The following is a 27,005-nucleotide window of genomic DNA, read 5'->3' on the forward strand; positions in this document are numbered from 1 at the left end:
TTGTGTCTGTGCAAACCAATTGCTCAATGCCTGCTCACATTCAGAGCTCAGAAAAAGAATCGATTTAAAAGAAATAAATTCCAAACCAGTCCATTCCCAGTCTGATTAATTCAAATCAATTCCACAGGAAAAATGGGAGTGGGGACATAATTAATAAACCACGACTGGGGTGAGGGACAGGTTTGATCCCAGCCTCTCTGCAAGTCTCCAGGTAAATTGATGACCTCCCTGGGGCCCTGGTTCCCTGTCTGTGATGTGGGGCCATGGTACTGCAGAAATGAAAGAAGGTGATGAAATCTGACAGCAAAAAGTTTAAGAAGACACCCATTTTGACAAGGAGCTAATAAAATCAGCAGTAGCTCCTACTTCAGAAAAAAAATTAAAAAGATATGAAAACTTCAGAGGCCAAACAAGGCAGGCAGAAGCTGACCAGGCTCCATACCACTGCTCTCATCCCCTGGCCTTTCAAGGTCAACTGGACATATTAACAAAGGCAGTGTCCTGGGGGGGAAGGATTGTGGGCTCTGAAGTCAGGAACCATCTGGATTTATTTATTTATTTATTTATTTATTTTTTCTTTTTCTACCAATATATTCATACCATCAACAGATATTTTCTAAGCATCTACTATGTGCCAGGTACTATGATCAGCACTGGAGACATTAGGAACATGCCACGTAAGACTGCCCTCATAGAGCTTACATTCGACTTTTTGCATTGATGAAGCCTGTGGTGACATTTGTTTCAGGACAGCCTTACCTCATACCAAAGTTTGCACCTACTTCTTTTCTAAGAAAGTCAAGACCATCATATAAACGTGCCCTCATCTTCTTCCCTAACCACATACATCTTTATCTCCACTGGCACCTATCCACTCACTCGTTTATGTTCCTATAGTGGAAGAGATGTCCTTTCCACGACTAAAGCTAACTCTGCTCTTTGAGGAACCATCTGGATTTAAACCTCCACAATACTACTTCCTTGCTCTGGGACCTAAAGAAAGCTGCCTAACCTCTCTGAGCTTCATTTTCCTCATCCGTAAAGACAGGGGGCCCAGAACAAGTGTGGGGAGAGAAGGGAGCCACCCTCTTCTAGCCATGTGAGTGGTGCTGGCAAAAGTGCCAGCACTGCCAGGGGTAGGCCTGGGCTGCTTCACAGGATGATGCGGCAGAAGCCACAGGGAGACTGATGAACAGTCAGAGCCAGCCAAAGAGGGAAGGGGCTGTGCTCGGGAGATGCGAGTGAGCTCGCCATCCCTGGAGGTGATCCAGCAGAGGCCGGCCCAGCCCTCACAGGGTTATCATAAAGACATTCCAGCCTCGGGTGGGTGTCTGGGCTGCCTCACTGCTCGGGCCCCTTCCCATCTGAGATTCTCTGAGTCTGTGGACCAGGTGTGATGGTAGCATGGTTTTCTCTAAGAAAAGCAGCTCTGGGGCCCAGGGCAGCCCCGACGCCAAGGGAAGGGCAGAGTGATGTGTGAGACGTTCAGACCGGCCCTCTAAGACAGCATCGCCAGAAGGATGTGCTCCGGGGGCGGTCCTTAGGGCAAGGCATCCCAGAGACGTGGGGCTCTGAAGGGCAGCTGAGGCTCTGAGAAGCGAGACCGGGACTTTGGGACACGATGAAGACCAAAGCACCAGATCAGCCTCACGGGGAAATCCAGGTGTGCGTGTGTCAGGAAAAGATCAAACAGGTCCCAGATGAATCAGAGCAATACGGAAGTAGGAAGTTTCGGAAACTTCCCAACAGAAAGGACCCAGGAAACCACCCCTGACAGACAGCGAAGACGACTAAGTCAACTAACTCAGCCTACACTTTCATCACGCTTCTCTTCAAAAAGGTTAAAATACGGGCAATTCAAGAAAGTAGGTCCAAGTGGTTTTGGGGAAATGGAAAAGTAAATGACACAGAGGAAGAAGCTGTCTGACAGAACCGTCCAGCCTTGGGTCTGCTGAGCCCGCACCACGGGTAACTTAGGAACCGCCGTGTCTCATCAGACGGCCACTAGCCGTGACTTCTGAGAAACTGTGGAAATAAGATGAAAAATGTCTGAGTTCTGGTAAAGGGCAAATGTTTGCAGAGGGAAAACAGAAGGACACTGAAAATTCCAGTCCAGTCAGCTTCATGGCAATACCTGAAAAGGTGATAAAATCAACAGTCCACCCGCAGGCAGTCGCCATGGCACTGGTGACAGGCCACGTCCCATTAGGGAAAGGGGGGGCTCGTGCGCCCTGCTGCAGAGACGCCAACCAGGAGAATTAGCCCCCTCACATCTTAATGTGCAGTGAATTCCCAACATAAAGAGGAAAGAGGAATAATTAAATGGAAGAGGAGTTCATACTGCAACCGATTTCTCAGGTTGGGGTCTAGTTCCCAGAAAGTGGATAAAAGCTGAGAAGACGGCTTATCAGAGGCTGTGAGACAAGGACGCAGCAAGGACCCCTAGGTGGGTATCAGAGTCTATTGGACTCCCGGCCCAGAGCAGCAGGGTCCAGACTTGATAAGCCAAGGAGCACTTATTTTCCTAAACAAATTCTTTACGGAAGCTCCACATCTGTAAGATGGAAGAAGCAGGCTCCCCTGGCTGAAGGGTGTGTGTGTGTGTGTCTGTGTGTGTGGGGGGGGGGTGCAGGGGGATGGAGTGGGGGTGGAGAGGTGGGCGTTCCATCCACCAGCCTCCCCCTGAGGAAACTAAGGCCTCCTCAGAACATCCAGGAAAATCACTGGGCCAGATAAACGAACTGGGAATAGGCTTATTGAATGTGACATTGATTACAAAATAGGCAGATTCAATACAACACAAGGAGGCAGGAATCATTTTCACAAATAATCTTGAACAGTGCCAAAAAGAACTCACCAGATCAAAGTACTAACTGAAAATGGCCAGTGCAGGTGGGGAAATGGGTCCGTCCCCCTCCTCCCTCGCCCCCCCCCCCCCCCCGCCCTCGCCCATCCTCCTCCCCTGCCCTCTCTCCCTCCTCCCCTTCTCTCTCTCCTTCCTCCTCTTCCTTCTTTCTCTCCTCCTTTTCCCTTCTCCCTCCTCCCCTGTCCCCTCCCCTCCTGCTCCCCTTCCCTCGCTCCCCCTTCCCCCCCTCATCCTCCCCCACCATCAGATATACACATGCAGATCAGGGAACACAAACCAAATGAAATCAGTACAGCTCAGGTTTACCAAAGCAGCTAACACAAAAGGGAGAAATCTAGGTTCTAGTTTAAAAATTATAGACAACAAAGAGCTTTGCTTCTGATCTGAATAGGCTAATTGTCTCAAACAGACAATAACTTTACCTCAGTTTGTAACTTAAAAAAAGGAAAGATTCTTTCTTGGGGTTCAGTGAACGAATGTTTAAGACGCCCTTTTAGATATGGCGTGCTTTTATTTTTAGGTTGTGACTTTTTTATTGTGGTAAAATATATAGACAACATAAAATTTTCCAGTTTAACCATTTTTAAGTACAATTCAGTGGTATTAATTACACGCATGATGTCATGAAACCATCACCACTATCTATTTCCAAAACCCTTTCAACATCCCAGATAGAAACTCTGTGCCCATTAAGCAATAACTCCCCACCCCCCTTCTTCAGCCTCTGGTACCCTTGATTCTACTTTCCGTCTCTATGTATTTGCCTGTTCTAGATAGTGCACATAAGTGGAATCATACAATATATGTCCTTTTGTGTCTGGCTTCTTTTACTTAGCATAATGATTTCAAGGTTTGTCCACGTTGTTGCATGTGTCAGAACTTCAGTCCTTTTACGGCTGAATAATATTCTGCTGTAGATATACCACTTTTGTCTATTCATCTGTTGGTGGACACTTGGGTTGTTTCCACCTTTTGGCTATTGTGAATAGATGGTGTGATTTTATAGCCACGAGATGAAGAAAGTGGACTGTCCACTGGGGGAAAAGCAGGCTGGGGAGCTTGATAACAAGACCAAAAGGCAAGAAAGACTGAACACAGGGCAGGAGGGAGGCCATAGCCTTGAGGAAGGGGCTGGTGGAGACGCAGGGAACCAGGATGAACCCCTATGATGCAGCAAAGCAACTGGCTGAGCACAGGGCTCAACTTGCCATGTGACCCTGGCCCACCCTGCCCTCTCTGGGCGTCCACTTCTGCACCCGCTCAGGGCAGGGCTGCAGCACACACCAGATGACTCCCAAGGTCCTTCCAGTTCTGACAATCAGTCCCCCAAGACCTTGACCATCAGGTAATTAACAGTTAACAGCCTAATGAAGGACCATGTTTGGATGGTGGTGAGAGAAAGGGGACTTTGGAGTGACAAAGGTCCAATTCCCCTGGAAGGAGAACATGGTGTCCACTGCAGAGTGTGTAAGGAGTGATGGCAGGGTCTGGCCCCCCAGGGGCTTGGCTCCAAGTGAGTGTCAGGGAGGAGCAGAGAAATGGCAACAGCAGAAGCTGGAGAAGGCCTATTCCCGCTAGGGACAGAATGTGTGCTGGGAGCAGGCTGGCCCTGTCAGGGAAATCTTAAGCCACTAGGGAAGGAAACGAGGGCAAGGCTTGGTGGACAAGGCAAATGGGAACCTGAGTGATCTCTACAACAGACCAGAATGGCCTGTGGTCTGATCCCCTCAGAGGACACAGCCTGGACGGGGGACAGCATGCCTGAGAGGAGGTGCAGGAGAAGAACACAGAGCAGGGTCTCATGCCCACATTACTAGCTGTGTGGCCCTGACTGCAACACTGGACTGCTCTGGGCCTCCCCCCTCATCTATATGATGGGCAGCTCAAAAGCCGTCATCTTTACGGTCCCCTCTGGGGTCAACTCCAGGGCACAAGGGAACCCGGAAGGGGTTGTCAAGGCTTCCACTCTCACTCTTTCAGCAAGTGTTTACTGACCACTGCTCTGTACCAGGCATTGTGCTAGGTGCCCTTCCTTCATCCCACCTGATACCAAGGGGACAGACAGAAGAGGCAGCAACAGTATCTTCTTGTTGCAAAGATTTGCAAAGGCTAATTAAAACAGCTATACAAACAAGCTCCGCGGACAAACTACCCCTGACAGTCTAGCTTGCTGTCAGTGCCAATCATGAGTTGTGACCCAGCTTCATGCACCCTCCATCCCAGGTATGACTCTTGGGCTCCTGGGAGGGGCCCCATCAGAGGGCAGGAAATGAGGGAAGAAGGTGAGTGGGGCCTCAAGTGTAAGGGGGACTCACCCTTACGCAGGAGTAGATCATGGACACAAACACCACCAAGGCCAGCAGCAGGAAACAGGTCAGGTAGAAACTCACCATGAACACGGAGCTGGAAGGAGAGAGGAGGGGGGGCAGTCCTGGGGCTCCGAGAGCCCCTGCAAAGTAAGCAGAAGTTGCTGCATTTCCCCTGCACCCACTGCCCAGGCTGTTCTAGCCCTGACTCACTGAGAAGGGCTCACGCGGCCTTGCGAACCGATTCAGGACCCTCCTCCATACCAGTCTGGCCCCTGGCCTTCCCACCTTCCTGTACTTTCCTGGGGGTAGCAGCAGCCCACAGGGGAGCTGAATGGAGAGCCAGGCGACATCTGTCTAACATTCTGCCTAATTCTTAGCTAACCATAGACTTGCTTCATTTAGCCTGGAAGGACTCACTTTAAAAATTACCTGGTTATTCCCCCCATGTAGTCACTCATGGTTTGAAAAGTAACTACGAAGGCTGAAAATTGATTGGCTAAATGGCCATCATTTCTAGAAATGCATTTGACAGGAGCCCAACCAGCCACTCTGAGAAACAGCAGTGATGTGTCCCTTCGGAGGGCACAGTCCCTAATCCCTGTCCCCTCCCTACTGCCAGGCCCCACCACAAGTCCTACTCAGTCTATGCTCTCCTATCCTACCAGCTCAACAGCAACAACAAAAACACAAGGGTCTCCTCCTGCCCCTCCTTTCAGGGGAAGATCACAGGTGACCTTAACATTCACTGCGGGCCGGAATCCTCGGACAGAAGAGCTGCAAGTCACTTTCCATCCGGAACCTCCCACTGGCCCTCCCGGGGCAGGGGAGGCGGAGGTACAGCATGCCCCGCCATCTCACAGGGGACCACAGGAACCCTCCCTTTCAGGGAGTCAGAGTGGCCTGGAGATGCCAGGCGTTGTTAGCAGGCTAAAGGCCAGTGGAGGCCTTGAGAAGGCAGGTGAACACCTCTGGGGAGGCGTTCAGACAGCGACTTTGTTCCAGGCTCCCCCAGAAGCCAGCACTCAGCTGTCTTAAACAAACAGAACAAGGGGAGAGAACTCTCTTCAGAGAGAAAGAAAGACCTTTTAAGTAGCTTTTAATGGTTCCCTAGGAGAGGGTAGCCAAAGAATGACCTCCTTCAGTGCCTTAGCAACTCAGGGCTGTGGCCAGAGGAGGGAACGACCTGAACCCGCCACAGGCAGAGAAGGGAAGTGGTATAACCAGCCCCCAGGCCAGGCTGCAGAAAAAGGAACGTGCCAAAAAGGCGGCGTGACTCACCCAAGTGAAGGGGACTGACTATCACTTGCAATGGGACAGAAGTCTAAGTTGCTTGTTTGTACCTGTAGCTCCATTTCAGTACAGAAAAATGGGGTCCTATGCCAATAAGGACCCCCAACCCCACCAGCTCTGCACAGCCTCAGTGCAGGGGGCGATGGGCATTAGCTGCATGACCAGGGTGCAGCTGGCCGCCAGGGTCTGGCGTTCACCTGTGGGATCCTGACAGAGTCACAGCAGACACAAACACAAGGGCCATCTCTTCAACAGTAAGTGCCATTGAAAATAAAAGGCATTGCGTAATAAGACACGTCGACATCATGTGCCTCCTGATATGATGTACTGAGAAGGACACAACATCACTTCTGTGGGATTCTTGTCAAAAATGCATAACCTCAATCTAATCACGAGAAAACATCAGACCAACCCAAACTGAGACATTCTACAACTTAACTGGCCAGTACTCATCAAAAGTGCCGAGGCCATGAAAGTCAAGCAAACGCTGAGGAGGCGTCACAGACTAGACAGGACTGAGGGGATACAATGTGGGATCCTGGGCCAGCTCCTGGAACACAGAAAGGCCATCGGGGGAACACTGATGAAGTGAGACTATGGTCTGCAGTGAGTAGTATCATTCCAGTGTTACTCTCCTGGTTTTGACGATAGTACTGCAGTTATGTGGGTTGTCAACATTAGGGAAAATGGGATGAAGGATGTACAGAAACTCTGTTGTACTTTCATAACTTTCTGTAAGACAAGTTATTTCAAAATGAAAAGTAGAAGGTACTGGGGTGAGGGGACTCTTCTAGATTAAGTTAGACTTATGAGATGTGACAAACGCAGCTAGTGGATCTTGAATAGATCCTGGCTGTGAATAAAACTAAGAGTAGAAGACATCTGGGGGACAATTTTGGAAATTTGAACATGGACTTGGTATGAGATGACTATAGAGAACTGGTGTTAATTTTGTTTGGTGTGTAAAGCACTGTGGTTAAGAAGGAAAATACCTTTCAAATAGGCGTATAGTGACATTTTAGGGGCAAAATGTCCTTGTGTCTAAAATTTACTTTATTTTTTAAAATTTATTTATTTATTTTTTGAGGAAAATTAGCCCTGAGCTAACATCTGTTGCCAATCCTCCTCTTTTTGCTGAGAAAGATTAGCCCTGGGCTAACATCCGTGCCCATCTTCCTCTACTTTATAGGTAGGACACTGCCACAGCATGGCTTGACAAGCAGTGTGTAGGTCCGCACCCGGGATCTGAACCTGTGAACCCCGGGCCGCTGAAGTAGAGCATGCAAACTTAACTGCTACACCACCAGGCTGGCCCCATAAAATTTTACTTTAAAAATCAGAAAAAAAATAGATAAAACAAAAATCACAGAATATAAACAACTGTTATATCTAGGGAATGGGTATTGATAACTACTTTTCTGTATGTTTAAAATAGTACATCATAAAAAATAAAAAATATGTATATATATATATATGTACATGCACATATGTACGTACACACACACACACACACACACACGTTTGGAGCAGTTATCTTTCTCTCCTAGGCGTGACTAACTATCTAACGAACACTTCATTTCCCAGAGCCCACTGCCCACTTCAGAGTGGTCCCCTTGGAAGCCACAGGCCTCTCTCAGGGACATGGCCAGTTCTCAGAAGAGTTCAGGAGCATCTCTTTGAGAAAAGCCTTCAGAACCTAAAATCCATCCTTTGTAATACCCAGAGTAGTGGAAAACTTTTATCTTTTGAAGATGTATTGATTTTTCAGCAAGAACCCAAGGTCACGCAGAAACAAGCCTAGTGAAGACTTTGGGTGATGGTGCTGTTGAAATGGATGAGATGATACAGTGGTGAGAAGCAGTCTCTCGCGCAGCCGGGCAGTGTCCAGAGAGAAGATTTCCTCCCTGGAGTGAGCACGTCACCTCCCGGTCACGGAGGAGTCAGACTCCTGGCTTCCCGGTCCCACCGAGGACACATCTAGAAACTTCTCTCCCGGCCCAAGCAAGTTCAGCCCAGACTCCCGCCTCTGCTCTCCTAGGTGACCTCCCTCCCACCCCTGGAGCCCTTGCAGCTGGAGGAGGGAGCATGGGAGGACTGGGGTACTCACTGGGGCACGATGGTGACCTGGACAAAGCAGATGAAGAGGAAGACGAGCGAGGCACAGGCCACGTAGGCACCGAATCGGTCATCCACCTGCTTGGAGTACTGAGAGGACAGGGCAGGGTGAGGGGGCAGAGGCACAGCCCTGTCTGCCCCAGCCCAGCTCCACCCAGACACACCTGGGGCAGCCCACTCCCAAGACCTGGAAGACCCGAGAACCAGCGTGAGCCTTAGCTCTCAGGAAACCAGTCCAGTTCACCACAGGTGGTGCCTGTGGGGAGGGCAGCTGAATTGTGTCAAAGCAGAAACTTTCTGCAGGCCGGGTCACCGTGAGAGTAATTCAAAATGATCAAATTACTGAGCACCAACCACATGCTAGGACACGTGCCGGGGTCTACACGCATCGCCTCACGTCCTCACAAGAGCCCCAGGAAGTAGGCACAGGTCTGCTATTGTTTCTACTTCAGAGATGAGCAAGCTGGGGCTCAGAGGTCAGGTGACTGGTCCAAAATCACAGAGCTCAGCTCTGAGATCTCGACTCCCAGCCCCAGCTCCCCACGACACCAACCAGCTGCAGAAACAGAGGCCGAGTGGGCACAGAGTCACCCTTAGAGGGAAAGGCCTCTATAAGTCAGTTCTATCTATCACTGGTCAGCAGAGTAAGTTCCCCGCCCATAGTTTTCCCTCCTAACTGGGTCTGCCTCACCTGACGTGACATGAATTCATATGAACTCATTTTAATGAACACCAGGGAGACCCTGTGACACGGAGCAAAGACCCTGGACCACGGTCTGGTTCCGGCTCTGTCACTACTTCACTGGGAGGCCTGGACCAAGTTGCCAACTGCTCTGCATTTTAGCTTTCTCAGTCACGATTTAAAGAGGTGGGACAGAGATCTCGGCTGCCCCGTCCAGCTTTAATACTCTGAGGTTCCAGTGTGCCAAAGGCAGCCGGGTGATCCTTTGGTAAGGATAACGATAATAATAATAGTAATAATAACAAAAATAATAGAAACAGCAACAAACATCCACTGAACATCTCTGTGGCAGACACTGTTTTACACACATGGATCTGTTTAATCCTCACTATGACTCTGTGACGTGGGTATGTCAAATATCCCCATTCTCCAGATAAGGAAACTGAGACACATGGAGGTTAAGATTTATCCCTTCCAGCCAGGAAGTCTCCCTAAAAACCCCATCTCCTGGGCAGCGCAGCATCAGAGCTGGGGGAAGTGAGGTGACAGGCAGGGGCTCTTTCCACGGTAAAGGAGACGGGGCGGGAGCCGACCCGTGGCCTTGCCCCCTCCGCCCGGTCCTGGTCGCGCCTCCTTCCCACCCGCGGTGCTGTACCTTCTTCTCTAAGTCAGGCTCCCTGAAGGTCAAGAGGAACTTGCGGACATGCTCAGATCGCAGCCTGTCGATGCTCCTGGCGTCAATGGCGCGGCCCAGAAATTCGTCCACTTCATCCTCGGGGTTTGCACTTTCCTGGGCGTTCCTGGGGAGCAGGGGGCGCAGACACAAGACAGGCTGACCACCAGGGGGCGCCGCTGGGCCGGCTCTGCCCGTGCGCGCAGACCCATCAGAGAGGCCCGCAGCCGCCAGAGATCAGCCCTAATGAGGGGTGGGGAAGCCGGGAGTGAGAGCAGGGCGGCCAGAAGCCCAAGTCCCCCCGTCTTAACGACCACACATATGCGTAGAAAACTCCCCAAGTTTCATACCCGCTGGCCGGAGGGCCTCACTGACAATAAGGCTTTTCTGACTCTATTGATATGTTATCATATTATAAAAATATTGTGAATTATTATCAAAGGCTTGTTTCCTCCCCTACAGGCCGCAGGCCCTGCTCTTCATTCTCCAGTTGTCCCATCATCCTGAAACGAAGGCCGAGATGGAGGGTGGCTGGGACGAGACCTCTACCACGGGGACTGTGGGCACTGGCTGCTTTAACCTGCCTGGGGGCACTCTGTGAAGCAGGTTTCATGACTTTTGGATTCTGAACTAAAACCTCGATTTCTCAAGGAGGAAGCCCAGTCCCTGAGTGGGATTTCTGGTGTCCCTGAGAACTGGGAAGAGGAGGAGAAGGAGGACACTCACTTCCCGCAGGGCACTGGGATGTGGCCGGGCGCTGGCCACCAATGGGCAAGGTCTGCATTTTCCGGAGAGCTGCATGAGCGTTTGTGCGTATGCGCACATGCATGTGTTTAGTTGTGTGTGCACACGTATGTGGGCACGTGTGTGTGTGCGTGGAGTGGAGATTATAAGCGGGCAGTGCTGAGGCCCTCTCTCCCTGGCTGCTCGTCTGTCAGGGGCAGTGGGCTCCATGCACCCTCAGCCAAGACTGTGGGCTCATTCTCCGGGGGGCATCGGGAAGCCAGATATAAGGCAGATTCAGAGATACCTCCAGGCCAAGGGCACATTACTCACTTGTCCTTGGGGTCTTCAAAGCCCTAAAAGAGAGGGATAGGGAGAGGAGAGGAGTGAGAACAGAGAAGACTGAAAATGGAATCTTCCAGAAATGGGGCTGCCAGAAGGCTGCAGCTCCTTTTCTCTCTAGAGTTCCCCAAGGAGCTTGGACACAGAGAGGACTGTAGTTCAGTAGTTCTTTCCTTTCTTCCTTCGGCGAACACAGCTGGGTTCTTCCTATGGGTCAGGCTCTGTGCTAGACGCTGGGGGCACACTGCGACGCACTGTGACGTCAGTTCAGCCACTGGCAAGTCCACGTGTCTAAGCTCTTCCTGTCCCCACACCCCATTCCTTGTCATATCCCCCAAACCTCTCCTCCCCCTCCTCCTGGACCTTGGGCTTGGTGGTCCCCTCCCAGTTCTGTCACTTAGACAGAAATAAGACAAACCGCTAAGCTGATTAATCTCCACACGTGCACACACCCATGTACACACACACACACTCATGCACACTCACCCCGCACCCCTACTGAGCACACATAAAATCTCCTGGGAGTTCACAAGTTTTGAGCTTAAGAAAATTAAACTCCTGTTACCTGCAACAGCCTTCCTGGTATCTGAGAGCCAATGTTCTCATAAGCCAGAGTCGGCTGGGGACCCAGGAGGCGAGGAACCCGCCTGCCCCGGGCTGACTACTGTTCTGATGTTCACACAGACAGGGGTGGGGGTGGGAAGGTCCCTTACTGGTGGCCAAACTCAAAGCCCTAATTAGAGTTAATCTAGCAAGTCCACAGAGGGACAGATGCGTGTCAGGGTCTGGCCTGTTGTGGCAGAATGGAGAAAGGGTTCCTTAATATGGGATGGGGGCGGAATCTGGGAGGCAGTGGTGCAGGTGACAAGAGGGACAGGCAGTCTCAGGTAAGGCTCAGCTTGCCAGGATAAGGACAGAGGATGACCTCTCGTCTCTGGCTCAGTGGGGAGCACACTGCTGGGCAAAAGTGAGGTGGGCCAATGCTGGGTAAACCCAAACCCCAAATGAACACACTTCTTTTCAGTCCCGCTGAGGACATGGTTGGAAATACAGAAAATGGGATTTTTGTTAGTCTCCATGAGCCGGAGCTACCGGGCGCTAGAACAGATACGGGGTGCTCTCTCTCCATTCTACCCCCAGCTGAGGGCGCCCAGGGGCCTGGGCAGCCTCTAGTGGCACATCCAAGCGCCCAGCTGTGGGCTCTGAGCTCCTCCCAGGCTGCCTGACAGTTGTCTGCCCGGGCAAGCCAGACCCTTCTCATTGTTCTCTGAGAATCGCCAGGCCCTCTGTCCAGGCTGCAAGACCCAGCCCACTTCCCCATCCCGGCCCCAGGCTGGAGGAGTTGGTGTCACTCAAGCGAGTGCTCTGTCTAGGGGCAGGCCCATGCCAGATGCTCCCGGGGTCCCTCAGAGCACAAGCTTGAATGGGCAGCAGAGCGTGGACAGGCCAGGTCTCTACGGAATATGGCGAGGCACTGGCCCGCTGAACTCCATCACAGGGGCCGGCAACGACTTTACTCTGGGACTGAGAACAACCGAGCTGTGTGATGCGTATGCTGGTCTCTACAGCTCAAAACTATGCCTGAAATGGTCGTAATGAATCTGTTTCTGACTTTCTCCAGTGCTCCTCTGCTGGGACTGGTGTCGGGGGTGGGGTCCACTCTAAGCACATGGGTGCCGTGATGGTGTGCAGAGCTCAGCATCAGACTGGGGGGGTGACAGACCATGGCAGAGGGTCATTAAGAACACAGTCCAGCAGACTGGGTTCAAGTTGAGGACAACGGTCCTCAGCCCGGCTAGGAGGACCCTCAGACGGGCTCCTGTGGTTTGTGCCTCGGCACATCTGGGGAGCAGCTCAGCTCAGGGGTTCTGATGGTTCCCAATTCCTCTCCCTCGGATCTAAAGCAAGAGCAGAGGCCGTGGCCCCTCAGCTCATCCACACTGAGACGTAGCCTCCGGTTTGCGTGCCCGCCCTGGCAAAGCTGCTCGTCTTCCCCGGCACTCGGGCCCAGCCTGCCACCCCGGAGAACGCAGAGCTTCCCTGGGCTGGTTAGATGAGCAGAAGTCCACACACACTCACCCTGCCAACCTTCTGATCAATAAATAACCTTAGAGACCTTACAACACTCGGGCCTAAACATAAACCAGCACAGCGGGTCATGACATTTTAAAAGCTGGAACAAGATTTAAAGACATAAACCTCTGACTACAAGTTAGTACCTTTCTAACTGCTCTCAGTCACTGCTGCATCTAATTCCCACTCCATCTTCAGGGGAAGTCAGGGCAGAAGCTCTCCTTCTGCATCTTTCTCAAAGATTTCAAGCAACTTTAACACCAAAAGCCAATGGTGTGCCTGGCGGCTGCTGGAACCTGTCCCATCCCCAGCCTAGACTCTCTGACTGGGCGGGCTGTGGGGGGCAGGAGTTGGTACCTTGACTCTGCCCAGCCAGGATGGGGGATGGGGAGCCCCTTCCCCCACAGCTGCTGCAGAGGCGTCCTTGATGCTGCTGTTCCACACACCCTTCCTTTCCCACCCACTGCCGCTGGGCAAGGCAATTAACACCACGAGGAGGCTTTCCAGCAGCAGGTCCCCCAAGACTGTCCTTTCCCCATTTATAGCCCCTCTGCTAATTCTTCCACGGCTCCGTGCCCTAACGATGATTAATGTGTCTGCCAAACTGGTGCTTATGGTCCACACTCCCTCTTTTGAGGCTCGGAAATAATGAAAGATTCGGCTTATACCAAGTATCACTAAAGAAAAAAACTTTCCAAAGATTTAAAGGAGAAAGCAATGTGCCACCAGACACCTTTCCTGCCCGCTGGTGGCTCTGCTTCCTCTCCATCTCCTGCCTGCCCCACCTTTCCTGCCCCATTCTCGTGTCTCCAGCTCCCTCTGCATGTCCCGCTTACCCTACTGTCCTCTCCTGACCCCCCCGCTCCCCGCTCCTCGCTCCCCTGCCTGAATGAGAGCCTCCCTCCTCTTCATATCCTGCTCTCAGGCTCCCCCTCTCCTTCCACTGCCTCTCATCTCTTGACCATCCTGCTCACCTGGGTACAGAGTCAGCGGGAGATTATTAAAGGGCTGGGTGAGAACACGGGGGTCCACCAACTGCTCTTTGCTTTGGGGAGGGCCCTCGAGGGAGAGAGAGTGGTGGCTGGAACCCTGAGCGGCACTGAGCAGCTCTGTGGACGTCCAAGTTCAAAGACGCTGGTGTCCCCGCAAGTTGCTTCTTTACCGTCAAAAGTTAAAATGGAGGTCTTGACAATTCATTTTTCCTCCTGTACATTTTCCCTAAACCTTTGTCATCTGCTACTTGCTAGCTAGCAAGAAGCAGAGTGACTGGGTCCCCAGCCTGTCCCCTCCCTCAGACCCCTGGCTCTGTCTGCTGACTCTGCTGGATTCCTGTGGAGTCTATCTCTAATCCCTGCTGCTCCAGCTTAAACTCAGTCTAATCTGCAGACCCCCAACTCAGGGATCTTAGGGCCGCATGCGCCACCTTATTTCTCTGTCCTGGCTCTGTGCGAACTAAGTGGCCACACACGTACTACTCCCTGCACCCTCCCTCCTCACCCATCCCTCCTCCAGGGTGGGCGGCTCCCACCTGGAACCAGGCTGCCCTTGAGCTGAGGAGTGTGCCCGGACACAGGAGCTAAGCTCCCGGGTAAAAAGGAAGAGAACGCTGCTGCAGTAAGCTGACTTCTTGTTATCCCTCTTCCTCTTCCTCCCACCCTCTGAATTCTTCTTCCCATCATCGCTGATAGAGCCCGGGCAGCACATCCTGAATTAGCCCATCCCTGGGGTGTGCAGCGATGGCTAGGGTTGTTTGTCCCCAGAGCAGGCAGGGTGCCTGGAGATGGAGGCTGAACCCCTACCATGGTCTCTGCTCACTCAGCCTGCATGCTCCAACTGGAAGGCAGCAGTCAGCAGGGGTGTTTCTCAGCACAGAGGGCCAAGGGGACCACCACCTGGCACTTGCCAAAACACACTGGGATGGTTTCTGAGCCATTGAGCCAAAGGATGTGTTCCAACTGCCCGGGAAATGCAGCAGGTACGAGAAGAGCATCTGACAAGCTGGTGCCCACTCAACTCCCCAGGGCCTCCCCAGACAGTGCCGAGAGACCACTGGAGCCTTTGGCTGGACCCTGAGTCCATCCAGATAGGCCTGCTTCCAGCCTGTGCCAGCAAGCTCTGCCAAGAGGGAGGGAAGAATGGGTGTTGCCGCTCTGTTCCAAAGCTAAACTGGGCATGCCAAGGGACAGTGAGGCTCACGGAGAGAGCCGGGGCCAGCAGTCAGGTGCTCCGGCTCCTAGTCCAAAGTTGGGATCAGCCCCCCTTCTAATGCTTCCTTCTGTGGCTCTCCAAATTCCCTCGGGCACACGAGGAGCCTGGCCCAGCCCTCACACCCATGAAAGGCCCTGCCCGCGCACTGCCCTGCCAGCCACTCACCATCCGCTTCATCTCCTTGGACACCTGGTTGCCGCCCAGGTGGTTATAGAAGGGGCGCTCGGCCCCCCAGTGTGGCGGGTTGTGCCCGATAGAGTTGGTTCTCTGGCGATTCATCTTGGCGATCATGGCCTTCTCTTCTTTCTGGAAAAGCAACACAGATGCTTGTGTTGGGCAGGGCCCCCCAGAGGAACCCTGGTGAGGAGTTCCTCATTCCTTCCAGCTGCCAGGCCAGGGAAGGGTTTGGGCAGCTGCCCCTCTCTTCTCTGCCCAGCCGGGAGCCCAGGGGTCTGCCAAGATCCTAGAGCTCACCTGGGCACAGACCCTAAATCCCTCCAGACTCCCTCCCACCAGCCCTGGCTGGCCCAGCTGGGAAGAGCAGAACAAGATGATGAAGTTGGTCTTGTGAGAAAGCAAAGGGGCATGAACATCTTTGGTTTGCATGGAATTCTCAGGGGTGGGGAGAGCCTGGGTCTGCAGGTGCCCAGGGGTGACAGAGGGAGCGGAACCTGGGATTCCAAACTCTACTCAACTTATCCACAATAGGCTTGTGCCAGCAGAGTGGGCAGTAGGACAGGTTCTGCTGCCCAGAAGGCAGCTTCCGGAGGCTTGGGTCATTCAAGTTATGAGATTCAAGGGTTGACATGCATCGTACCAATACACAAACGGGCTTTAGCCAGCTACCTATGTGCCAGCTAGGATCTCTGTCTGTCTGTCTGTCTGTCCATCCAAATGGGCACAAGAAGTGGAGGGTTGGAGAGGCCCAGGGAAGACCTGAGGTGGTCTTCCCCCCAAAGCCCTCCCTGAGCCTGGGAAGGAAGCTGTCAGATCAGGGATGCAGAGGGGAGGGGACACAGCCTGCTTCAGCTGACACTGCTCTGGGGGGTGGGGGTCACTCTGTCTGTCCATCTCCATTTCATCCTTTCTGGACCACTTGTCAAGCTGGAAGAGCCAGACTCAGAGAACCCAGGGTAGAGGGGGAGCCTTCAGCCTGGGTAGGGCTGGAAGCGGGGCTGGAGACTCGTGAACCCAGGAGAGGGGAGGGATGTGGCAGGAGGGCCTGGGAGGATCCCAGTCCATTTATACTCTGGCCAAACAACAAGCAAATGTTTAAAAATGTGTCAATTAGGGCTGGCCCCGTGGCTTAGCAGCTAAGTGCACGCACTCCGCTACTGGTGGCCCAGGTTCGGAGCCTGGGCGCGCACCAACGCACCGCTTCTCTGGCCATGCTGAGGCTGCGTCCCACATACAGCAACTAGAAGGATGTGCAACTATAACATACAACTATCTACTGGGGCTTTGGGGGAAAAAAAGGAGGAAGATTGGCAATAGATGTTAGCTCAGAGCCAGTCTTCCTCAGCAAAAAGAGGAGGATTAGCACGGATGTTAGCTCAGGGCTGATCTTCCTCACAAAAAAAAAAAAAAAATGTGTCAATTAAGCCACTAGGAGCTCTCCCCAAAGTGCCCTAAATTCTTCCGTGCCCCGTCCTGGTGTCTGTGGGGGGCCCTGCAGCCAGAACCAGTCTTCTGGGGTGTGCCGCTGTGGCGGGACATGGCGCCCCCCGATGTGCCTCTCAGGGTGGACACCTGCCCGAGAGACCCCTGCCTCCCTTTAAAAATCTCCATTTCCTCTCTCCCAAGACATCCTCTGAACTTAGTTCTGACAGTTTAATTTTATCTTTAGTCTAACTTCTTAGGAAAGAAAAGGGGAAGCTTTTCTCTCTCAATGGGGTCTGACCAACAGATAAATTCCGTTGAAAGATTCATAAGTAAAAGGCATTTTAATCTAGGGAGAAATAGAAAATGTTCTCTTCATCTGCTTTAAAAATTAAGAACATGGAACATGGCTCTATTAAAAATAGAACACTGAAGTCTGCTAATAATTCAGTTTTGTATTTTGGCAAATGTGGGCTGAGACAAAATGAGAAAGAAGGAAGAGACTAGACAGTAAAAGAGGGGAAAAAACAGAGGTTCAAGAAAGAAGAGATATACGGGTACAGGCAGAGACAGACACTGAAAGAGAGAGAGAGAGAGAGGAAGACAAATATCCACCTAGTTGAGGCAACAGAAAAGGAACGAGATGGAGATAAAATACGTGGTATACACAGATATCCTTGATGCTTCACTGCCATATTGTGGCCTTCTGATGTATTGCTGTTAACTGATTTGAGGCCTGTTGCATTTTTGCAACAGAAGCAAAATGAAAACATTCCCTTTGCCATCAGCCTTTGCAAGGCCTCCAGAATTCTTGTGTCCTTCTTGAGATGCAGGAACCACGACTGCATAAGGAATTCACAACTCAACTCAAGGAAAGAGTAAAAGAAGGAAGCAGCAGTCCAAGAAAATGTTCTTCCCCCAAAGAATGAAGCCTTTGAGCACCACCCCCGGCCCCTGGCCCCCGGACCCGCTTCTGGGTGCAGCGCAGGATGAGGAAGGTCTCGATACTGTGCTCCTTGAGGTAGGCGTTGCGCTCGCCCCCGCAGCCTGGCTCCACCTCGTAGTCGCCGTTCAGGTAGTTGAGTGTGGCCTTGGTGATGTGGATGCGTCTACAAGCGGGGAGGGAAGCGGGGTGGGGTGGGCAGAAAACTCGAGTTCAGAACTCCAGCTCCCATGCAGACCCAAATGCAACCTACTCAATCCCAGTTCAAATCCCAGGGCCCCAAACTCTGGCTCAAACACTAGCCCCAACCTCCATCCCAACCCCAGCACACTGTATCCCTTCAACGTCATCAGATGGCTCAGGAGGCCCCTTCCTGGCCCATGTCCACCTCCACCACACCATCTCACATCTGTGTTATATTATTGTAATAATATGATACATTGTTAGCCTGCTGGGAGGACACATCTCCAGGTTCACAAACTTTGCAAACCTGCTCAGAAGCCAGCAGTGGCTCCTGCTTACTACACGACTGAGTCCAAATTCCCCAGCCTGGCATGAACGTCCTTCCTAACACAGGCACTGTTCCTCCCACTGGTCCCTACAAGGCTGTCTGCTCTACTTCCATTCCTTGGAAATACTGTGTTTTCCTACAGCCTGCCCTCACTCCATTCCCTCAGCCTGGTGCACTCTCACCACCCTGCCTTCCTCACCTGCCCAGTCGTCCAGGTCAGCTCACATTTCACCTTCTTTCTGTCCTGGCTACCCCAGAAATTATCCGTGGTTCCTCCCTCCTCTAGACTCTACCCTACCTATGCCAAGTCACAAGCCACCATGTTTTGTGTCAATATCTTCTGAGTGAAGACTCTGCAAAGGTTAAGACAACGCCCCCTACAACCTGCCACCATGGTGAGGTGTAAGTAATTTGCCAGGCAGAGGAATTTCCACCTAACTCTGCCAACCCCAGGTTTGCAAGCTACCCCGTCCTGCCTACCCCCACCCCACTCCTCATGACAGTCACCCTGGGTGGGGGACGGTGAGAAGCTAAGTCTGGGCCCTGCACCGCCCCACTGCCCGCAGTCCTCACTCACCCTGCCTTGCCTCCAGCCTCCATGTGGTTGGCCAGCGTGACGTCGTTAGACCAGACGTCGAACTGCCACTTCCTGAGACCAAGGACACCGCAGTGTACTCGCCCGCTGTGAATTCCCACGCGCATGTTCACGTTCACCCCTGTCACCTCCCGGACCAACCTGGGGATGGAGCAGGGGTGAGGCTGGGAGAGGGTCAGGGACCAGGCACACAGAGTGGGGGCGAGGCTGGAAAGCAGGGGGTCGGGGGTGCGTCAGAAGGTGTGGGGCTCAAAGTCATTTCTCTCTGGTCCAGCCCAAATCCAATCTGAGACCGTCCAGCCGAGGGGCAGAGGCTGGGCCCACGTGCTCAGGCACTGTGAACTGTGAGAGGTGCCGTTTCCTGGATTGGCCACAAGGCGGCGCAACGCCTCACATTAAAACCCAGGCCCCACTGCTTCCCCCAACCAGGGCACCCGGGGCTATCGCAACCCTCAGTCAATTAAATTCTGTTCCGAAAATGCAAATGCACATTAACGCCAACTTGAGCGAGGGAAGTTACAGCCACCCCAAACCCCATTCATATAATGCTCTTGGACTTATCCTCATTGCTGCTGCTTCGACATTAGCAGGATAATGGAAAAAGGCGGTTAACAGAGTTTTAAGAGAGGACATATGTCCTGCTCAGGAAAGAAGGGGAGCCCCAGCAGGTGCAGGGGACTAGGGGTGCTCCATGTGCTAGAATACAGCTCCAATCCCCACCACGTCCCCGGGAGTCCCCAGTAGACCGGGAGGGGGGGGGCTCTGTGGGAGGGGGAGAGGGACAGACGGTATACATCTCCAGGTATGTATATGGGGCCTGAGGTCTGTGGAGGAGCAGGCAGGTGCTCTGGAGGAAGGTACTCAGTTTGCATTTTTTAGGGACCTGGACCCTCCCTGGCACCCTGGGGATGGACCCCCTCAGCCAGCCCTCCACCCCACCCCACCCCACCAGCAAGGGGCTGACACCCACCACAGGGAAGATTTACGTCATCCATCACTTCTCTCATCCTGGGATCAACTCTGCAAATACCTTTACCAGAGCTGTTCCTTCCACCCACAATGCCTCTGGCCACTTGCTTAGGTTGATGGTATTTCATTCTATCTTTTTGGCTTAACTCCAGGGCCATCTCCTTCATGAAGCCTCTCTAGGTCCTCCCAAGGAATCAACTGCCCCCTCCTTAGCCCCTCCATCACAGTCTGCCTCTCTGATCTGGTGGTGTCCACTTGGCATGCCTGCTATCAGAGCAATGCCATCCCAGGCTCTCTCCCTCAACAGACTCCGTGTTTCTGGTGAGGGGCTCACTGGCTAGCCCAGGACACAGGGGCACTTGGCAAACACTGCCAAATGGAACCAAATGGAACCGGCCACCTTCCTGGCCTGCTGCTCTGACCTCTGACCTTGCCCACTGTGGCTTTCCCTTTGCCCCTACCCAGGCTACTTCTAAAGTTCAAAGTTACTGAACCTGGACACAATCTCTGACCCGCTCCATGGCTGACAGGCAAGCTTGGGTTATCCATGGATTTTAAAGACCAGGCTCCTTCCACGGCCAGAAGTGACCAAGAACTGGACAAAGATCCTTTTTGCTATGCTCCCGGGAAGGGGAGCACCCTTAAAATGGGAACACCTATGTTTGAATCCACCTGTCCAGTAGTATTACCCTGGGGAGCTGTTTAGCCCCTGAGTCCAACCTTTCTCATCTGGGAAGAAGTGGGGCAGGGGCTTCCACTCCTAGCTGCCTGGTTGTGAGAAGACATGAGAGACTGGAGTGCAAGAGATGCCCACGGCACGGCTGCCAGCTTGTCCTCCTCCTGGAGAGGTGGGTCCACACCTGCTGCCCAGAGGCTGCAAAGCCCTCCCTTCCCACAGGACATGTTCCTCTGGGAAGAGCTTCCCAGGCTGCTATGGGTACCAGGAGCCCAGGAGAAGGCTCCAAGCCTGGAGGTGCAAATCTACCCCCCAATGTGTCAGGTGGTCCTTGGGAGGTGGCTTTGCCCCACTGTTTCCCTGTCCAACCAGGCAGCCAGATGGTCAGTTACTCAGGCTGTGAGATAGGCCCCCTATAGACACACAGTCCCCTGAGGATGGAGAGCCCCCCTGGAGATGGACAGTCCCCATGATGATGAGCAGTCCCCCTGGAGATAGACAGCCCCCCCAGAGATGGACAGCCCCCCTGGAAATGGACAGTCCCCCTGGAGATGGTCAGCCCCCCCCAGAGATGGACAGCCCCCCTGGAAATGGGACAGTCCCCCTGGAGCAGGGCGGTCCCCCTGAAGATGGACAGCCCCCCTGAAGATGGACAGCCCTCTAGAGATGGGCAGTCCCCCTGGAGATGGGCGGTCCCCCTGGAGATGGTCAGCCCCCCCAGAGATGGACAGCCCCCTTGGAGATGGTCAGCCCCATGATGATGAGCAATCCCCCTGGAGATCATCAGCCCCCCCAGAGATGGACAATCCCCCTGCAGATGGACAGCCCCCCTGGAGATGGTCAGCCCATGATGATGAGCAGTCCCCCTGGAGATTGTCAGCCCCCCCAGAGATGGACAGCCCCCCTGGAGATGGTCAGCCACCCCAGAGATGGACAGCCCCCCTGGACATGGACAGTCCCCATGGTGATGGACAGCCCCTGGAGATGGTCAGCCCCCCAGAGATGGACAGCCCCCCTGGAGATGGATAGCCCCCCTGGAGATGGACAGCCCCCTGGAGATGGTCAGCCCCATGATGATGAGCAGTCCCCCTGGAGATCGTCAGCCCCCCCAGAGATGGACAGTCCCCATGGTGATGGGCGGTCCTCTAGAGATGGGCAGCCCCCCTGGAGATGGTCAGCCCCATGATGATGAGCAGTCCCCCTGGAGATCGTCAGCCCCCCCAGAGATGGACAGTCCCCATGGTGATGGGCAGTCCTCTAGAGATGGGCAGCCCCCCTGGAGATGGACAGCCCTCTAGAGATGCACAGCCCCCCTGGAGATGCACAGCCCTCTAGAGATGGTCAGCCCCCCTGGAGATGGACAGTCCCCATGGTGATGGGCAGTCCTCCTGCAGATGGGCCATCCCCCTGGAGATGGGCGGTCCCCCTGGAGATGGACAGTCCTCCTGCAGATGGGCAGTCCCTGGAGAGGGCACTTACGAGATGGCCTCAATCATGTCCATGCCCATCTCCACGCAGCAGTGGGCGTGGTCAGCCCTGGCTTCAGGCAGCCCCGAAACGCAGTAATAACAATCCCCCAGGATCTTAATACGTAAACAGTGATTCTCCTGGAAAACAAATTAATTTTAAAAATTAAAAATAGTAGGAAAGAGAAGTGGGAGGGAAAGAAGCGAGAAGCAAACAGATTCACCCCATGCCTGGAATAACTTACCTTTTAGGGCAGCGAACACAGACCCAGGGCCGGCACAATGCATGGCCCCAGCCCCCGGACAGGCTTATCAGGAGCCGTGGGGGACGGAGGACAGGCTGAGCAGCACTCAGAGAGGCATTCCAGCCTCCCCAGGCTCAGGAACTCACTTTTATGGCCACAGCAGAGGCCCAGGAAGAATGTAGCTGGCCTACTGTGGCAGCTTGAGGGAGGCCCCAACCTGCATGGGAGTGTCCCCAGTCGCTCTCCACCCCTGGAGCACACTCTGACTCTCGGCCTAAGGTTCTGTGAACAGTTTTCTGATTCTTCCTCTTTTACAGAAAGACTGAAGCAGAAATGAGACTTAACCACCAGCTCACCTGACCCTCAGACTGTCTGAAATTTTATCCATAAGAGTTCTGCTAAACCAGCAAGCCCGTGTGTGCTAAGATACCCAGAGCACTGAGGGACCTGCCAGCTGCTGCCCACCCCGCTGCCCATAACGGGCACAGCAGGGTCACCCCGGCAGGCTGTGATCAATCCATAACTGGGATTGAGATATGTCACTGATCATCAATTAGGAGCTGTCCAAATCTGGCTCCCAGGAGCTACTGCATGAAGCTGGGATGCTGGCACTCAAGTACCCGTGTGGCCTAGACTCTCATTTAAGGCCTATCCAATGCCCAAGTGCCCAGCATGAATCCGTCCACCTCACCCACGTTCAGCGATAAAAATAATGAGTGAGGTGTGGGGCCCACCATCGAATCCCTGCAGAGGCCCCGGCACCAGCCTCTCATCAACCATCTGGTCTGGCATCCTGGGAGGGCAAAGGGGACACATCCACATGTTGGTGGACATTGCAGTAAGTGGCTCCGACAAATAATGACTCTACAAAAGGCTCAGAGCATCACTCAAAGCCACATAAGCTGGGAAAGGATGACAGAAACGGAAACAGGGACCTAATGAGCGAATGTGTTGTTCACCCCTCCACGCCAAGGGGTGTGACTGCTAATTTGTCGGAACACTGAAAGAGTCTTCTTTCAGGAAGCCTCTGGGGGGTGGCACACAGCTGTCTGCAGGCCAGTTGGGATTCAGGCTCATTCTCTGATCACTCCGGCCAATCTCATCAGGAAAGTGGCTCTGTGATACCTAATTTGCCCAGCAAATGGAAATTCCTCTGGGGTCTGGGCAGTATTACCAGTAGGCCTCACCACCCCCTTCCACTGATGGAGGGCTCACCTGCTCTCCCTCGTGACTGGTGACACTGTGAAAGCATCTGCAACTGAGAGTGTGGCTGGGGCAGACATGGGGCACGAGGACACACAGGCACAGCCCATGCGGCCCCTCCGCTCATCACCAGTTCTCCACAGGGGGCTCTGCCCAGAAGGGCACAGCTTGGCAAAGGTCTACTCCTGGAGTTCAGCAAGCCCTTGACCACAGCCCCTCCCTCAGGCAGCCCAGATCAGGCCACCCTTCTGGCCCCGGCTCTGGCACACGGGGTGCCCGACAGCAGTGGGCAGGGTGACTCACCGCGGCCAGCTTGTCGAAGCGGGCGAAGAGCTCGTTGAGGGTCATGACCAGCTCCTGGGCAGTGCACTGGGACGCCAGGCTGGTGAAGCCCTCAATGTCAGCAAACAGGATGCTGGGGAGACAGGTGGAGGAAGACCCCCATGAGGGAGGAAGGTCGAGGGAACAGCCAGGGCCCACCCTCGGCCATAGGAGGGCTGCCGGCCAGCGAGAGTCCTGCGGGGCTCCAAACGGCCCCTGGCGCCGGAGAGACGAGAAGATGGCCTCTCCCGGCTGGTGGGGAAACGCCAATCGGGTCCTCCTTTCTGCACTCTACCTGCACACTCGCTCCCCCAGGAGGAAAGGGGCAGAGGCGCATGAGGCTGGGAGTGTGCAGCTGCCTGAGGTGACCACAGACAGGGGCCAGGCCCTGTTTGACCCCTGAGCTGTCCCCTCAAGAAAGCTGGGCCTGGGGATGAGGGGCCTTTGATTCATCTGCTCTGGAGAGCGTTTCAGGCCTGAATGGCAGCCATACAAAGGTCTCCCTTCCCAGCCCCATACACAAGGGAATCCGACCCCAAGCCCTCCATCCCGAGGGAATCCTCTAGAAAGGACAGACTGAAAGAGGCCCAGAAGGAGAGAGAGGAAGACACAGCCAGTATGCATCTCTGGAAGCCTCCAACTTGTCCCTGCCAGCTCCTCCGGCCTCAGCCCCAGGAGCCCCATAAAATGCAGCAGCCGTCCCTGTGTTGCACATTTTGGATCTTTTATCCGTTTCTAAGACTCATGTTCCCAAGATTGAAAACGTTTTCCTTTCTTTCATAACAGACTACTGGAGGTGAGGCCCCAGAGCCAGCATGTGTGAGGGCCCCTAGAATCTTTTTCTTAAAATGGACACAAGATCGTAGTGACTCTCTTGTCCTGAGATGCTCTTACTGGCCAGACACCAGGACAGGAGCTTCCAACACAGCATCTGAGTCCTCTAGGCAGCCCTGAGGCCAGGGCTTGGGGTCCCCACCTCACAGAGATGAGGCAGAGCCTCAGGGAAGAGGCCCGAGACCCAGCACAGTGGGATCATCCTCCTGGGCCTCCGCTCTTCCCACTACAACACGGGGCCCCTGAGGCTCCAGACTGACAGTCTCATTGCTTAAATTGAGAATGGAGAACTAAACATATTTTGTCATTTTATTCCAAAAATGTGTGTGGGTGCATTAAGCATGTCTTTTCATTCTGGTTTTTGACATCTGGGGTCATATGGCTCCAGGGAGCCGGTTCCTCTGGGCTGGCCAGTTCCTAGAGACAGTCAACAACTTGCCTTGGAGTCCAGAGCCCCAACCCCAATCAGGCTCTCACACCTGGGGTCCCTACTCCTCTGCCCTCATCACCCAGGGACAGGTACCAGGTAACTCGGGATGGTCCCTACATCCCAGAGCCCACTGAAATTACTCACAGGAGCCAATCCTAAGGCTACTGACCCTGCCTCACCTGTTCCTTCCCACAGAAACCACAATAAAGGCTCTTGCCCATGTTTCCCTCCTGCTCCCTCTGCCTCCTGCCTGACCCTGGTGTTTCCCCGGGTAGCCCCCCCCATGGTGTGGCACGCCCTCTCCTGTTGGGAACTGGGAGTAACAAACTGCCTTTTCAAGGGCAGTCATCTCCTGGTCCATTGGCCTCACCACAACTAGATAATAATAAAACCGACATTTTAAAACAATTGGATACTGTTCTAAGCACTTTATATGTATTAATTCATTTAAGCCTCTCAATCACTGTGAGGTTAGTATTCACCTTTTACAGGTGAGAAAACCGAGGCACAGAGAGGTTGAGTCACCTGCCCAAGGCCACACGGGCAACCTGGCTCCACAGTCCAGGAGTTGAACCAGTAAATATTATGCTGTCTGTTGGCCCCACAGTCATCTTAAACAAATACAAGCGTAATTCAATGGTCTGGCATTGTACGTGGGACAGAGGGAGGTGTAAGGGGCATGCGTGAGCTGCTGTAGATGGGTGAGGACAGGACTCTTTCCAGAGGGACCACACTCAGCAGCCGCTCACCAGCTCACATGAGAAGACGTGGAGAGAGGCTGGGCCACCAGGGAGCACGTCCCAGGGCTTCAGCCAGGCTGTGTCACCTCCCAGGAAAATATAGGAGGGCAGCGCCCAGGCCCCGAGCCCAGAGCTGTCTCCAGGCATCCCGGCCCCTCCGGCCACTCTGATCCCAGCCCAAATCAGCAAAGACAACTGCCAGAGGAAAGCCAAAGAGAGTGGGAGAAATGCGGGGACGTGACAAGAGAAGAGACAATGAGGGGAAAGAAGAAAAGGTGAGGAGGAGGAGCGGAGAGGAGAGACACTGTCCCGTCAGGCCACAGCACTCAGGACATCAGACAAGCTGCTCTGGAGTGGGCAGCCACGGGGGCAGCAGGCTCAGAAGATGAAAGGGAGTCTGGAGTCTCCATCACGCTTTGATGCTTGGTGTCTGACCCTGCAGACAGACCCAGCGCCTCGCCCGGGGGGGCGTCTGTGGGCGTCAGGCATTCTGGGGGAGAGAGGAGCGGGTGACGGGGATGCTGCCGTGCTCCAGATGCTGATCTGGCTCCTGAACTAATAGGTGCAGACCCCCATCTCGGCCCACCTGCCACTTCCCCGGCTCTCAGGTGGCCACCCCACTCCACCCAGGAAGAAGAGAAGAGTCTCTCCCAGCCTGCGTAAAGCACCGTTACAAAGTTGTTCTGGAAATTCTTCTTTAGCTCTCAGGAACTCAAAGCCAAGACAGGTTGGGGCCAAGCTTGGCTGCACCAGAGTTGAGGAAGACATTCAGTGGGAGCCCCGGGCTGACCTCAGTATTTCACATGCACAGCCGGTGACACCAGGCCCAGCGGGGGTTCCACCCTGGGTCCAAGGCCACAGAGCAGAAGCCTGGATCTGGGGGCTGGTGAGACCCTCATGGTAGGAAAGAACAAAGTTCCAGAACCCAGCAGAGGCAGGCCTGCTACTGAGCAAGGGAGCCCACAGCGCCAAGCCGAGGAGAAGAGGGAGGAGAATGGGCCGCCCCTGGAACAGGAGGAGATGTGTGTGGCCCGGGGCTCACTGAGCTCTGACCCGTTCCTGCACACCCAGCCACTCAGGCGGGACCGGCCTCTGCGTGCCACGTAGGGACATGGGCGGGCCTGCGATCCTCCTCCTCCACAGGGCACCTCACTGGGTTCTCCTCCCAACAGACCAGTGGTTCTTAGACCTG

At 53.8% G+C, this 27,005-nt stretch overlaps 1 protein-coding gene across 2 annotated transcripts in view; it reads right to left on the reverse strand.

Moving 5' to 3' along the window:
* The window catches only part of ADCY5 (adenylate cyclase 5), a 152,275-nt gene that overhangs the window by 26,609 nt on the left and 98,661 nt on the right, over positions 1–27,005 (reverse strand). Inside the window, exons 4-12 of one of the 2 annotated variants that reach the window (XM_087439708.1) lie at positions 23,792–23,903; positions 22,054–22,181; positions 18,912–18,983; positions 17,848–17,989; positions 15,447–15,587; positions 10,992–11,014; positions 9,918–10,062; positions 8,573–8,670; positions 5,182–5,269 (exon numbers count right to left, since the gene is read on the reverse strand). In XM_087439708.1, coding sequence (XP_087295834.1) covers positions 5,182–5,269; positions 8,573–8,670; positions 9,918–10,062; positions 10,992–11,014; positions 15,447–15,587; positions 17,848–17,989; positions 18,912–18,983; positions 22,054–22,181; positions 23,792–23,903 — 949 coding nt within the window. Of the gene's footprint in view, positions 1–5,181; positions 5,270–8,572; positions 8,671–9,917; positions 10,063–10,991; positions 11,015–15,446; positions 15,588–17,847; positions 17,990–18,911; positions 19,071–22,053; positions 22,182–23,791; positions 23,904–27,005 lie in introns of both variants that reach the window. The other variant, XM_087439707.1, reaches the window with a different exon arrangement.

The sequence above is a fragment of the Ceratotherium simum genome, chromosome 15 (assembly GCF_057802395.1).
Source record: "Ceratotherium simum simum isolate JZ-2026a chromosome 15, ASM5780239v1, whole genome shotgun sequence".
Taxonomy (NCBI): domain Eukaryota; kingdom Metazoa; phylum Chordata; class Mammalia; order Perissodactyla; family Rhinocerotidae; genus Ceratotherium; species Ceratotherium simum.